The sequence below is a fragment of the Oryctolagus cuniculus genome, chromosome 17 (assembly GCF_964237555.1).
Source record: "Oryctolagus cuniculus chromosome 17, mOryCun1.1, whole genome shotgun sequence".
In the NCBI taxonomy this organism is placed as follows: Eukaryota; Metazoa; Chordata; class Mammalia; order Lagomorpha; family Leporidae; genus Oryctolagus; species Oryctolagus cuniculus.
Window position 1 is genome coordinate 48,122,034 of NC_091448.1, and position 12,889 is coordinate 48,134,922.

Here is a 12,889-nt window from a genome sequence, read left to right on the forward strand (position 1 = left end):
TACCCTCTACACCACAGTGCCAGCTCCTATTTATTTATTTTTAAAATATTTATTGATTTATTTGAATGTCAGAGAGATCTTCCATCTGCTGGATAACTCCCCAGATAGCCACATTGGCCGGGGCTGGGCCAGGCAGGAGCCAGGAGCCAGAAGTTTCATCTGGGGCTCCTGCATGAGTGACAGAGGCCCAAACACTTGGGCCATCCTCCCCTGCTTTTCCCAGGTCATGAACAGGAAGCTGGATCGGAAATGGAACAACCAGCATTATTTGCTGTGCCACAACTCGAACCTCAAGAAATGTTTTAAAATCAAGAATGTTAAAGAATGTTATTAGATGCCTTTTGAAGTACATTGATATCTCCAGTTGTGTACCATTCTTATTCACTGGCTCTTCCTCAGCTCTCTACCTATACTGTTTGTTTTCTTTAAGACTGTATTGGCCTTCATAAAAAGATTCCTCCAGGGGCAGGTGTTATGGTACAGCTGGGTAAGCTGCTGCTTGGGTGCCTACATCCCATATCAGAGTGCTGTTTCAATTCCTGTCTCTTCCACTCCTGTCCAGCTTCCTGCTAATGTTTCTGGGAAGGCAGCGGATGATGACCTAAGAACTTGGTTTCCTGCCACCCAAGTGGGAGCCTCAAATGGAGTTCTGGGCTCCTGGTCATGCTGTCTCAGCTTTAGCTGTTGAAGACATTTGGAGAGTGAACCAGCACATAGAAGATCTCTCTATTCTGTCTCTCCCTCTTCTCTGTCATTCTGCCTTTCAAACAAATACATCTCTCTCTCTCTCTCTTTTTTTTTTTTTTTTTTTAAAGATACTTTCATTCAGTTTCGTTTCTCTGTTTAAAATTACATCTCATACACCTTGGTAACTTTTATTTTGCTCCTCAGATTTTTAAGTTTCTGGAAGGCAAGGGACCATGCATAAGTTAACCTTCTTTCACATTCTCTAGTCTGAAACTCGTAATATAACATACATGCATTCTCTTTCTTTTCCTTTGTTTTGCAGTGAAAATTTGCCTGACACTTAAATGTAAATATTTGAAACTTCTCAATATGTGATAATCATATTGGTTATCCTAATTGTACAGCCTGACTTTTCCTTTGGATATTTTTAATAAATAAATTTTTACAGGAATATTCAGTTTTCCCTTTGTATCTAAAGGTTCCACCTCCAGATAATCAGCCAATCACAGTCTGAAAATATTTGGGGAAAAATTACATCTGTGTTAATCATGTATAGCTTTTTTTCCTTGTTTTTACTCCCTAAATGATATAATTCAACAGCTAAATTTACATTGTATTAAATATTATAAGTCAACTAAAGATGATTTAAAGTATATAGGAGGCCATTTTTCCATTCAGTTGTTGTTTATAGCTGTTGTCCGTATTCCCAATAAACTACGGTCTTTTTGCTTTCTACCTGTTTATCTTATTTGGTGAAGTATTAAGCCTTTTTGATGTAATTTTAAAATATGTTATCTCAAAAGCTAAAAAGAGGGAGGAAGAGAATATCATTTTTTTAAAGATTTATTTATTTGAAGGCAGAGTTACAGGGAGGCAGAGACAGAGTCTTCCATCTGCTGGTTCACTCCTCAAATGGCTGGAGGGGCCCAAGAAATTGGGCCATCTTTTACTGCCTTCCCAGGCCATAGCAGAGAGCTGGATTGGAAGTGAAACAGCCAGGACTGGAACCAGCGCCCTTATGGAATACTAACTAGCATTGCAGGTGATGGCTTTACCCGCTCTGTCACAGTTCTGGCCCCGGGATATCTTGTTTTTATAATTGTATCCAGAAATCACATTGAATGTTAAAGACTGATTAAAAATTGAAATTATTTTTTTAGAAAGTATATGGGAGGGAGCAATCACTGGGGGCAATGGTGAAGCTGCTGCATCCTATAAGAGTGCCTGGGTTTGACCCAGCTCCTCTCATCATTCCAGGTACCTGCTAATGGTCATCCTGGGAGACAGAAGGTGATTGCTCAAATACTTGGGTCCCTGCTACCCTGTGGAAGACCTGGGTTGAATTCCTAGCCCCTTGCTTTTTGTCTGGCCTAGCTTGTGTCTGTAGATCTCTTTCTGTCTTTCTGCCTTTCTAATACATACATAGGTAAAATTAAAGTATATATGTACAGATAATAAATATCTTAATTTACTGTGGTCTTATCTTAGAGGAAAAGGGGGAGAGTTTTTAAGAGTTCTAGGTTGTACTGAGGAACTAAGGCACAGTCTAGAGACATAGCTGACTTTTTTTTTTTTTTTTTTTTTGATAGGCAGAGTTAGACAGTGAGAGAGACATAGAGTTATAGACAGTGAGAGAGAAAGGTCTTCCTTCCATTGATCACTCCCCTAATGGCCGCTACGGCCGGCGCTGCGCCGATCCTAAGCCAGGAGCCATGTGCTTTTTCCCGGTCTCCCATGCGGGTGCAGAGACCCAAGCACTTGGGCCATCCTCCACTGCCCTCCTGGGCCATGGCAGAGAGCTGGACTGGAAGAGGAGCAACCGGGACTAGAACCTGGGGTGCCAGCGGCGCAGGCAGAGGATTAGCCAAGTGAGCCATGGCACCGGCCTCATAGCTGACTTCTGACATTTGATAAACTATGATTTTTTTTTAAACCAGCCAATATTATAAATGTCTTAAAACAACATAATTAGGAGTTCGGTAAAATCATGTATTCAAGGTACTTCAAAAAATTGTGGAAGAGTGGAATTAAAAAATGAGTTAATTTTAGGCCTGCGCCGTGGCTCAATAGGCTAATCCTCCTCCTTGCGGTGCCGGCATACTGGGTTCTAGTCCCGGTCGGGGCGCCAGATTCTGTCCCGGTTGCCCCTCTTCCAGGCCAGCTCTCTGCTGTGGCCAGGGAGTGCAGTGGAGGATGGCCCAAGCGCTTGGGCCCTGCACCCCATGGGAGACCAGGAGAAGCACCTGGCTCCTGCCATTGGATCAGCGCGGTGCGCCGGCCGCAGCGCCCATTGGAGGGTGAACCAACGGCAAAAGGAAGACCTTTCTCTCTGTCTCTCTCTCTCACTGTCCACTCTGCTTGTCAAAAAAAAAAAAAAAAAAAAAAAAGAATTAATTTTAGTATAAAAAAATTTTAAAAATTCTATTTCTTTATTTGAAAGCAAGAGAGAGAGTGTGTGTGTGTATGTATTCCCATTCACTGATTCACTCTCCACATGCCTGGAACAACCCTATGCCAGACAGGTATCTCAGGGCGTATGCCTTTGGAGAGGCATAAAACCTGTAGCACTGCTCTGCTTGTTACCATCCCTCTTTCATAGTTCCCTCCTGCCTACTCCTGTCTTGCCAGAACTACCACTCGCCCCACCCTTCTTTTTCCAGCTCCCTGTCCCTCCAGATTGCCTGGTGGTGTATTTTTTTTTGTCCTTTTGTGTTTGTTTTTCTGTTTTGAGTGTCTGTCTGCAGGATTCTGTAGCCCGAGGATCTCCATTCTGCTCCCAGCTGTTCCATTGTAAATTCCTCTTTTCCCTTGGGGAATTGCAGTATTTTGTTTGGGGTGGAGGGGAAGAGAGTGTGTTTTTTTGGTTTTCTATTTTTTTCTCCTTTGCCTTTTATTTGGAAGTAATGGGATGCAGTGGGAACGGGGAGGTGGGAGAAATATTTTTGTGGGTTTTTTTTTAAAGCTCATTTCTAGGGGATGGGAATTATTTTTTAATCTGTGTGATGAATAAAGTTTTTCTGGGGGGGGGGGCGGGAACCAAACCTGCAGAGAGGAACTCAACATATCTTTGCTGCCCTTTCCCCAAAGACTCTGTGGGCTACTGTAACATACTTAAGAAATTACATTACCTGGGGCCGGCGCTGTGGTTTACTCAGTTAATCCTCTGCCTGTGGTGCCAGCATCCCATATGGGTGCCTTTTCAAGTCCCGGTTGCTCATCTTCCAGTCCAGCTCTCTGCTGTGGCCTGGGAGGGCAGTGGAGGATGGCCCAAGTGTTTGGGCCCCTGTACCCGCATGGGAGACCGGGAGGAAGCTCCTGGCTTTGGATCGGCCCAGTGCCGGCTGTGACAGCCATTTGGGGAGTAAACCAACGGAAGGAAGACCTCTCTCTCTCTCTCTCTCTCTCTCTCTCTTTCTATAATTCTACCTGCCAAATAATAAGAAAAGAAAAAAGAAATTACATTACCTGTCCTGACATTTAGTTGATGTCCTGTGGCAGCAGGTTACAGAATGATCATCTCTATGTCTCTGCCCTTGAAATAGGCTTTATTCACATCTTCCCCCAGCACTATTTAGCTTTGTTAAAAAAAATTATCAATTCATGTCCAATCTTGTTTTATTTAATCAATTTTTATTTATTTGAGAGACAGATACAGCTCCTCCATCCACTGGCTCACTCCCCAAATGCCTGCAACTGCCAGGGCTGGGCCAGGCTGAAGCCAGGAACTTTGAACTCAATGTTGGTCCCCTATATGGGTGACAGAACTCCTACTATCCAAGCCATTATCTGCTGCCCACCCCCCCAGTGTACATCAGCAGAAAGCCAGAATAGGACACAGACCCAGGCACTCTGATACAGGATATAGGTATCCAAGTGACATTCCACTGCTGCACCAAACAGCTCCACCCACCTTCCATGTAGTTTCATCTTGATGTTTGTCTGAAAGGGCATAGCCTGGGGTGATGCAAGGGTTATTTTTTGGTGAAAGGCACTAATGGTGACTCCTGGCATGCCCCTAGCGGTGTACGCCTACATGCTTAATTCTGCCTGGTCTTTTTGTTATCTTCACAGCACCCGCTTAGCCTTGATGATTCATTGGGCCACTGCATTGCAGCCTTTTAGAACATGCAGTGTCCTAAATCTTGAATATGCAAGATCAGCCTTTCACTCTATCTCTTAATGGATCAACTAAGAAAAGATCTGTTTGTCAGCCTTTAACCATATTATCTTATTTAAACAATTAGTTAGGAGAATTATAGAACTGCCAGAACATTTATTTTCTACTTTTAAGATTCTACAGTACATATGAAAAACTGTTGCAATCATTTTGGCTTTGAAAGTTCTCATTCCCAGCTCCATCACTTGCTAGTCAAAACCTCTGTGTTTCTTTACCTGGGATAAACAGCTGCCACCTCTGTCTCCTACTGCACGCTTTGTGATCTCTGCATCCCTAAAAATTTGTCAGTGATAGCATTCAGAGTAACTTTAAAATTTTACGGATATAGTGGTAGGATGCTATGACTGATATTACAACTGCTGAAGTTATTCTGGGGGGAAGGGGGAAGAACAGTGAAAGTGTGGAAGTCAGCTAAACTGCTTAAAATCGAATCCTGGCATTTTCATGAACTTTTGATTATATTAGAAAGCAAAGGATTTTATTTGTTATTGTTAAAATAGTTTTAAGTAAAACAGTTGGAGTATTGCCAGTGTGGTTATTTCACACTAAATCCAAGCTCAGTCTAGGGATCTGTTTGCAGGTAAAAGTCCTTCACCTTAGTGCTTTCGATTTTGAACCATTTTCTCTGACCAGCACTGTGGTGCAGTGGGTTAAGCCATAGCCTGCGGTGCCAGCATCCCTGCTCTAAATCCAATCCAGCTCCTTGTTAATGCACCTGGGGAAGCAGCAGAGGGTGGCCCAGGTCCTTGGGCCCTATACACCTGTAGGGGAGAACTGAGGAAGCCCCTGGCTATGGCCTGGCCCAGTCCCTGTCATTGCAGCCATCTGGAGAGTGTGAGCTAGTAGATAAAAGACCTTTCTCTGTCTCTCTTTGTAACTCTAACCTTCAAATAAATATTCTAAAAAATATATATTTTAAAGGAAATCCCAGATAAAACTATCTATTACAGTAAGACTTAAGGCCCCCAAAAAATGAGTAACAAAACTGAAATAGGTTGTTAGGGAGGTAGCTGATTTTCCCTTCACTGAGAGGACTGAGACAGAGACAATCAGGAAAAGGCATTGCTCTTTCAGCTTTTCTAACCGCCGAGTCCTAATTCTTAGGGACTGTCTCTTGCTGTGATAGTGCACTGTTTAGAGCTCATGCTTTGTTTTCACTCACTCTGGATTAAGGTGATTCTAATATAAAAATACTTAGAACTTTATCGAGCATTTCTCTGCAAAACTAACTTCCAGCTGCAAGCCCTTGAGTGAGTAACAAGGAGTAAGAAGCTAAATTGATGAATAGTATCACAGGTTGATATCTATTACATAAGCGATATCTTGGTCTGTAGAGTGTTCACAGCTTGTGAGGTAAAGCTTAAGAATAATGTAGTATTATGGGTGTATTATAGTGGGCTGAGTGTCGTACAGGTAACGAGGTCCTTTTTTTATGAAATCCGGCTACTTGTATGATTTGGAGGGTATAGTTTTCAACTGAAGATTTAATTCAGGTTAACGAGATTTTAAGTAAAATGTTATTTCTTCAATATAAAAATGAGAAGTTTTTAGGAGTCATTTAAAATTGTTTTCTTTCAGAAATCGAGCTATAGCAGATTATCTTCGTTCAAATGGCTATGAAGAGGCATATTCCGTTTTTAAAAAGGAAGCTGAACTAGATATGGTATGTTGTACTTTTTGTAGTTATTCAGTGAGTAGATTTTATTCAAACATCAGTATAGTCAATTTGTTATTAATGTGATTTACTTTTCATTTAACTTTGTTTTTACTCCTTTTTGGTGTATAATGTTTTTCATTAATTTTGGGCTCACAGCTAAATGATGTCTGGCTTGAACCATCATATTTTAATTTTTTAAAGTTCTCTTATTTTTCTTTAGAATGAAGAATTAGATAAGAAGTATGCTGGTCTTTTGGAAAAAAAATGGACATCTGTTATTAGATTACAAAAGAAGGTAACTAAGTCTTTTTTCTTCACAGTTAATTATATTTAGTGTTAAACTTTGACCTAGACAGGTCACTTCTGAATGTGCTAACTCATGCAGTCTGGTACTGGATGAGTTGATTCTGTTTAGTCCCAGCTTTGAGGAGTGGGTGCTGAAAGCTAACTCACCTGTGCAGTTAGAAGGGAAGGACACTGGGGGCCAGTGTGGCACTGCAGGAAGAGCATTATTAGCTGTAAACTGGGCTTTGGAGAGGAAGCAACATTAGATTCACTGCTCTTCCTCTAATCAGTAGTAGGAGACTGCAACCAAACACTGAGATTTTTTTCTTTGAGTTAAGTAATTAAAACAATTATACTGAATTTTCTCAATTTTTAGTTTTGGCACACTAGTTAGGTTTTGGTGGTATATCAAATCTTTTTCATTTAAATCTGACAGATATCTTGCAAATTACTAAAAAAAATTTTCAAGTATGCTGCACATATAGGTAGAAATAAAGGCAAGTTTATGCTATTTTTATTGTAATCTACTGATATACATAACTGCATGTTCTTTCTCAAGGTTATGGAATTAGAATCAAAGCTAAATGAAGCAAAAGAAGAATTTACGTCGGGTGGACCTCTTGGTCAGAAACGAGACCCAAAAGAATGGATTCCCCGTCCACCAGAAAAATACGCGTTGAGTGGTCACAGGAGTCCAGTCACTCGAGTCATTTTCCATCCTGTGTTCAGCGTTATGGTCTCTGCGTCAGAGGATGCTACAATTAAGGTAGTGTTTTGTTAAAAGCAAACTTAAAGTTAATTGGATGGTACATTAAACTTGTACAATAAATGAAATTAAAAAAAATTAATTGGGTGAAAGAAATAAAAATATCCTAAAATGAGGACCTGAGCAGGTTACAAGGGAGTCTTAACACTGTAAATGATTTGGAAAGAATTAAAATAAAATTTCATTGTATCTCCTGAGAGCAATACTACCAAATTCACTGATGAGAAAATGCAGTGTTACTAATTTAGTGTTGGGCAGTAGGTCACCTTAGTCGAATAATTTTTGTTCTTGGAGTACAAAGTATGTGCCCTACTTTAAAAAAAATTGTTTATTTTCATCCACCAAAGGCAGAGTGACAGAGACAGGGAGAGAACTTACATCTGCTGGTTTATGCTCTGAATGTCCACAACAGAGCTGGGCCAGGCTGAACCTAGGAACCTAGAACTCTATCAAAGTCTTCCCAAGTTGTGTGGCAGGTGTCAAGCATTTGAGCCATCTGCTGCCTCCTAGGTGGAATAAGTAGGAAGCTAGATTAGAAACAGAGTAGTTGGGACTTGAACCAGCACTCCAGTAGGGGATACAGATGTCCCTAGTTGTAGCATAACCCTCTGCCACAACTCTCACCCGCTTCTTGCTTTTAAATAGGCAGTACATGAAAATACTGATTTAAAAGCTAGTAATTCATCAGGTGAATCTGTTCTGCATAAGAATTTGATAGAGGGCTCATTCCTTTTTCTTTTTAAGATTTATTTCATTTATTTGAAAGGCAAAGTTACAGAGAGGGAGAGAGGTCTTCCATCTGCTGGTTCACCCCCCAGATGGCTGCAATGACCATCTTCGCTACTGCTTTCCCATTCCATAGCAGAGAGCTGGATTGGAAGTGGCACAGCCGAGACTTGAACCAGCAGCTATTTTGGGTGCCGGTACTGCAGACAGCAGCTGTTACCCACTACGCCACAGCTCCGGCCCCTTTTCAGTTTCTAAGTCATTGACTTCCTCCTGTCAGCTGATGATCATATTGTGGGCCGCAGAATAATTTTTTTTAAAAAGATTTTATTTATTTATTTGAGAGAGTTAGAAGAAGAGGCAGAGAATGGTCTTCCTTCTATTGGTTCACTCCCCAGTTGGCCGCAACAACCAGAGCTTCACTGATCCGAAGTCAGGAGCCAGGAGCTTCTTCCCAGTCTCCCATGCGGGTGCAGGACTTGGGCCATCTTCCACTGCTTTCCCAGGCCACAGCAGAGAGCTGGATTGGAAGAGGAACAGCCAGGACTAGGACTGGCGCCCATATTGGGTGGCCCCTGCAGAATAATTTTAAGAGTCTTAAATTCGTATGTGCATCACATATCTCTACTGAAATAATTATGCATTTAATGCATTAATATATTGCTATTTTTCCCAAATGTAGATAGGCATATATTTAAATTACTGCTTTTATAACTATTGTTACGCACTAAAACATTGCAGCTTATTTGAAAGGGCAGAGGACACAGAGATCTATATACTGGTTGGTTCCCCAAATGGCTACAACAGCCAGGACTGGGCCAGGCTGAAGCACAGGGGCCAGGAACTTCATTCCGGTCTCCCACGTGGGTGGTGGGGTTCCAAGTACTGGGACCATCATCCGCTGCTTTCTCAGGCACATCTTTAGGAAGCAGGGCAGGCAGGACTCAGACCGGCATGCCTGTATGGAATGTGGCATCACGAGCACAGCTTAACCCACTGCACCACAGTAAGGATCCCTGTGACAGTATTTTAAGTTTATCATTTACATTTTTGAAATGCTGCCATCTAGAACTAATTCTTAATATTTTAAAAAACAGCAAAAACTGGAAAATATGCTGAACTCGCAAGCTTATGGATGAATGCCAACTTTAACATACAGATATTCTTTGACTTGGGATGAGGTTGCATCCTGATAAACTCACCCAAAGTTGAAAATTTTGTAAGTCGAAAATGTGTATAATGAATTTAATTACCAAACAGCTTAGCCTAGCTACTCTAAACATGGTTGGAACACTTATTAGCCTATAGTTGGGCAAAATCATCTCATCCAACATGTGTTTTATAACAATTAGGTATTGAATATATCATGTAATTTATTGAATACTGTACTGAAATGTGAAAAACAGAATGGTTGTATGGGTATGCTTTCACTCCATCATGAAGCCAAGTAGTCATTTAGTCAAACCACTAAAAATTTGGGGCCATCTGTTTGAAGAATTAAGACAAATATGAAAAGTAGAAATAATGTCTCAGTAGAAAAATAGTGATAAACAGGAACAGAATTCATGTAAGAGGAAACAATAACTAACCAACAAAAAAAAAATTTTGGCCTTACCACTAATAAAAGAAATATAAATTAAAATAGATATCATATTGCCAAGATGTTTTTACCGTTCAAAAGAGAATTCCTGGGGCTGGTGCTGGGGCACAGTAGGTTAAACCTCCTACTGCAGTGCTGGCTTCCCATATAGGCACCAGTTCTAGTTCTGGCTGCTCCTCTTCCGATCCAGCTCTGTGCTATGGCCTGGGAAAGAGTAGAAGATGGCCCAAGTGCTTGGGCCCCTGCAGCTGCATGGGAGAGTAGGAAGAAGCTCCTGGCTCCTGGCTTTGAATCGGCACCGCTCTGGCCATTACAGCCATTTGGGGAGTGAACCAGCGGATGGAAGACCTCTGTCTCTCCCTCTCACAGTGTGTAACTATACCTCTCAAATAAACAAATAAAATCTTTAAATAAAAAGAGAGAGAATTCCCAAAGGGGTAAGAGTTTGAAAAGGAGCTTTTCTCATACATAAGAGCAGTTTAGCAAAACATTAATGAAAAGCTAAGTTTTTACTTTTCAACCGATTAATTCTTTATTTTTTTTTTATTTTTTTTATTTTTATTTTTTATTTTTATTTTTTGACAGGCAGAGTGGACAGTGAGAGAGAGACAGAGAGAGAAAGGTCTTCCCTTGCCGTTGGTTCACCCTCCAATGGCCGCCGCGGCCAGCGCGCTGCGGCCGGCACACCGCGCTGATCCGATGGCAGGAGCCAGGAGCCAGGTGCTTTTCCTGGTCTCCCATGGGGTGCAGGGCCCAAGCACCTGGGCCATCCTCCACTGCACTCCCTGGCCACAGCAGAGGGCTGGCCTGGAAGAGGGGCAACCGGGACAGAATCCGGCGCCCCAACCGGGACTAGAACCCGGTGTGCCGGCGCCGCTAGGCGGAGGATTAGCCTAGTGAGCCGCGGCGCCGGCCTCAACCGATTAATTCTTGTTCACCATGTTGTCTAAGTATCGTGAAAAGAGGACAGATTTTTCAGTGTTTAAAGATGTTCACCGTAATGTTTTTCTATAATGAAAACATTCAGCCAACAATAGGAATTAATATTACTGTTTGTTATGACATGGAAAACTACTTATGCAAAGAAGCAGAGAGAAAATGGAATAATGAAATATAGCTACTCCTTATCTGCATTTTCACTTTTTAAGATTTATTTATTTATTTATTTGGAAGACAGAATTACAGAGGCAGAGAAATAGAGGGAGAGGGATGTCTTCCACCCGCTGGTTCACTTGCCAAATGTCCGCAATGGCCAGAGCTAGGCCAATCTGAAGCCGGGAGCCAGGAGCTCCTTCCAGGTCTTCCATGTGGATGGAGGGGCCCAAGCACTTGGGCCATCTTCTACTTCTTTCTACTGCTTTCCCAGGCCATAGCAGAGAGCTGGATTGGAAGTGGAGCAGCCTGGCACTGCAGACTGGGGCTTTAACCTGCTGTACCACAGCACCAGCCCCCAGTTTCACTTTCTGTGGTTTCAGTTACCCCATGATCATTCATACTCCAAAATACAGTTTAGTATGATAAGGTGTTTTGTGTGTGTGTGCCAATTTAAAAGCTTTACGATAAGGTTTTGAGAGAGAACACAATCAGATAGCTTTTATTATAGTATATAATTGTTTATTATTAGTTATTGTTAAATCTCTTACTGTGCCTAATCTATAAATTAAACTTTATCCTAGATGTATTATAGGATAAAACATATATACACACAGGCTCAGTACTATATACAGCTTGAGGTATTCAGTAGACATCTCAGAATGTACCTCCTGAGTTTGAAGGGGCTGTTAGTGTACACACAGTCATACACTTATTGAAAGTGAATTGGGGGTGCTGTGGCGTAATGCATAAAGTTGCCGCCTGCAGTGCTGTCATCCCATGTGGGCACTGGTTCCAGTCCCGGCTGCTCCGCTTCCAATCCAGCTCTCTGCTATGGCCTGGGAAAGCAGTAGAAGATGGCCCAAGTCCTTGGGTGTCTGCACCCGTGTGAGAAACCCAGAAGAAACTCCTGGCTCCTGGCTTTGGATCAGCCATTTGGGGAGTGAACCAGTGGATGGAAGACTTTTCTCTCTCTCTCTTTGTCTCTCTCTGCTTCTATAACTCTGCCTTTCAAATAAATAAGTAAATCTTCAAAAAAAAAATGAATTGAGACAGGTATTAAGCTTAGTGGTTAAGATAGCCACATCCTATACTGGAGTGTCTGGGTTCCAGTAATGTGGGAGACCTGGATGGTGTTCCTGGCTCCCTGCTGTGGCCCTAGCGATTGCAGGTACTTGTGGAGTGAACCAGCAGATAGGAGCTTTGTTTCTCTCTCTCTCTCTCTCAATAAAATTAAATATTTTTTAAAAGTTTAAGAGAACATAGAAAATAATGGAAAAACCAAACCATTGGTAGGATTAAATTTCAGCATTTATTACTTGTATAATCAGACAAAAAGGCAAATAACCAAATAAAATAAAATTATTGGGGCTGGTGCTATGGCACAGCATGTTAAGCCATTGCCTGCCATGCCAGCATACCATGTGGACAATGGTTCAAGTCCCCCACTGCTTCACTTCTGATCCAGCTCCCTGTTAATGTGCCTGTTAAAGCAGAGGAAGATGGTCCAAGTCCTTGGACCTCTGCCACCCATGTGGAAGACCTGGAAAAAGCTTTTGCATGACCCAAGCCCAGCCATTGTAGCCATTTGGGGAGTAAATATGCTGATAGACGATCTCTCTCTCTAACTCTACCTTTCAAATAAATAAATCTTTAAAAAGATCCATAAAATTCTGATGGCTCATTTGAAATTTATAAATTAACACTAAAGTACCCCACTTACTCACCTTTTAGTGGTTCATTCGTTGAGTATATTTATTTTAATGTTTTTTAATGCGTGCATTAGAAGAAACTTTGGAATAAACTTCAGGATCACACCTTATTTATTTTGAGTAAATAAAATGAAGAGCTCACCTGAACTCTTGCTTTCTTTTTTAAAGGTTTATTTATTTATTTGAA

At 41.5% G+C, this 12,889-nt stretch overlaps 1 protein-coding gene across 10 annotated transcripts in view; it reads left to right on the forward strand.

Moving 5' to 3' along the window:
• The window catches only part of PAFAH1B1 (platelet activating factor acetylhydrolase 1b regulatory subunit 1), an 86,873-nt gene that overhangs the window by 55,674 nt on the left and 18,310 nt on the right, over positions 1-12,889 (forward strand). For all 10 annotated transcript variants that reach the window (XM_051824538.2, XM_070061214.1, XM_070061215.1 and 7 more), the window contains 3 exons: positions 6,443-6,527; positions 6,742-6,816; positions 7,366-7,572. In XM_051824538.2, the coding sequence (XP_051680498.1) occupies positions 6,443-6,527; positions 6,742-6,816; positions 7,366-7,572 (367 nt within the window). The remainder of the gene's footprint in view (positions 1-6,442; positions 6,528-6,741; positions 6,817-7,365; positions 7,573-12,889) is intronic.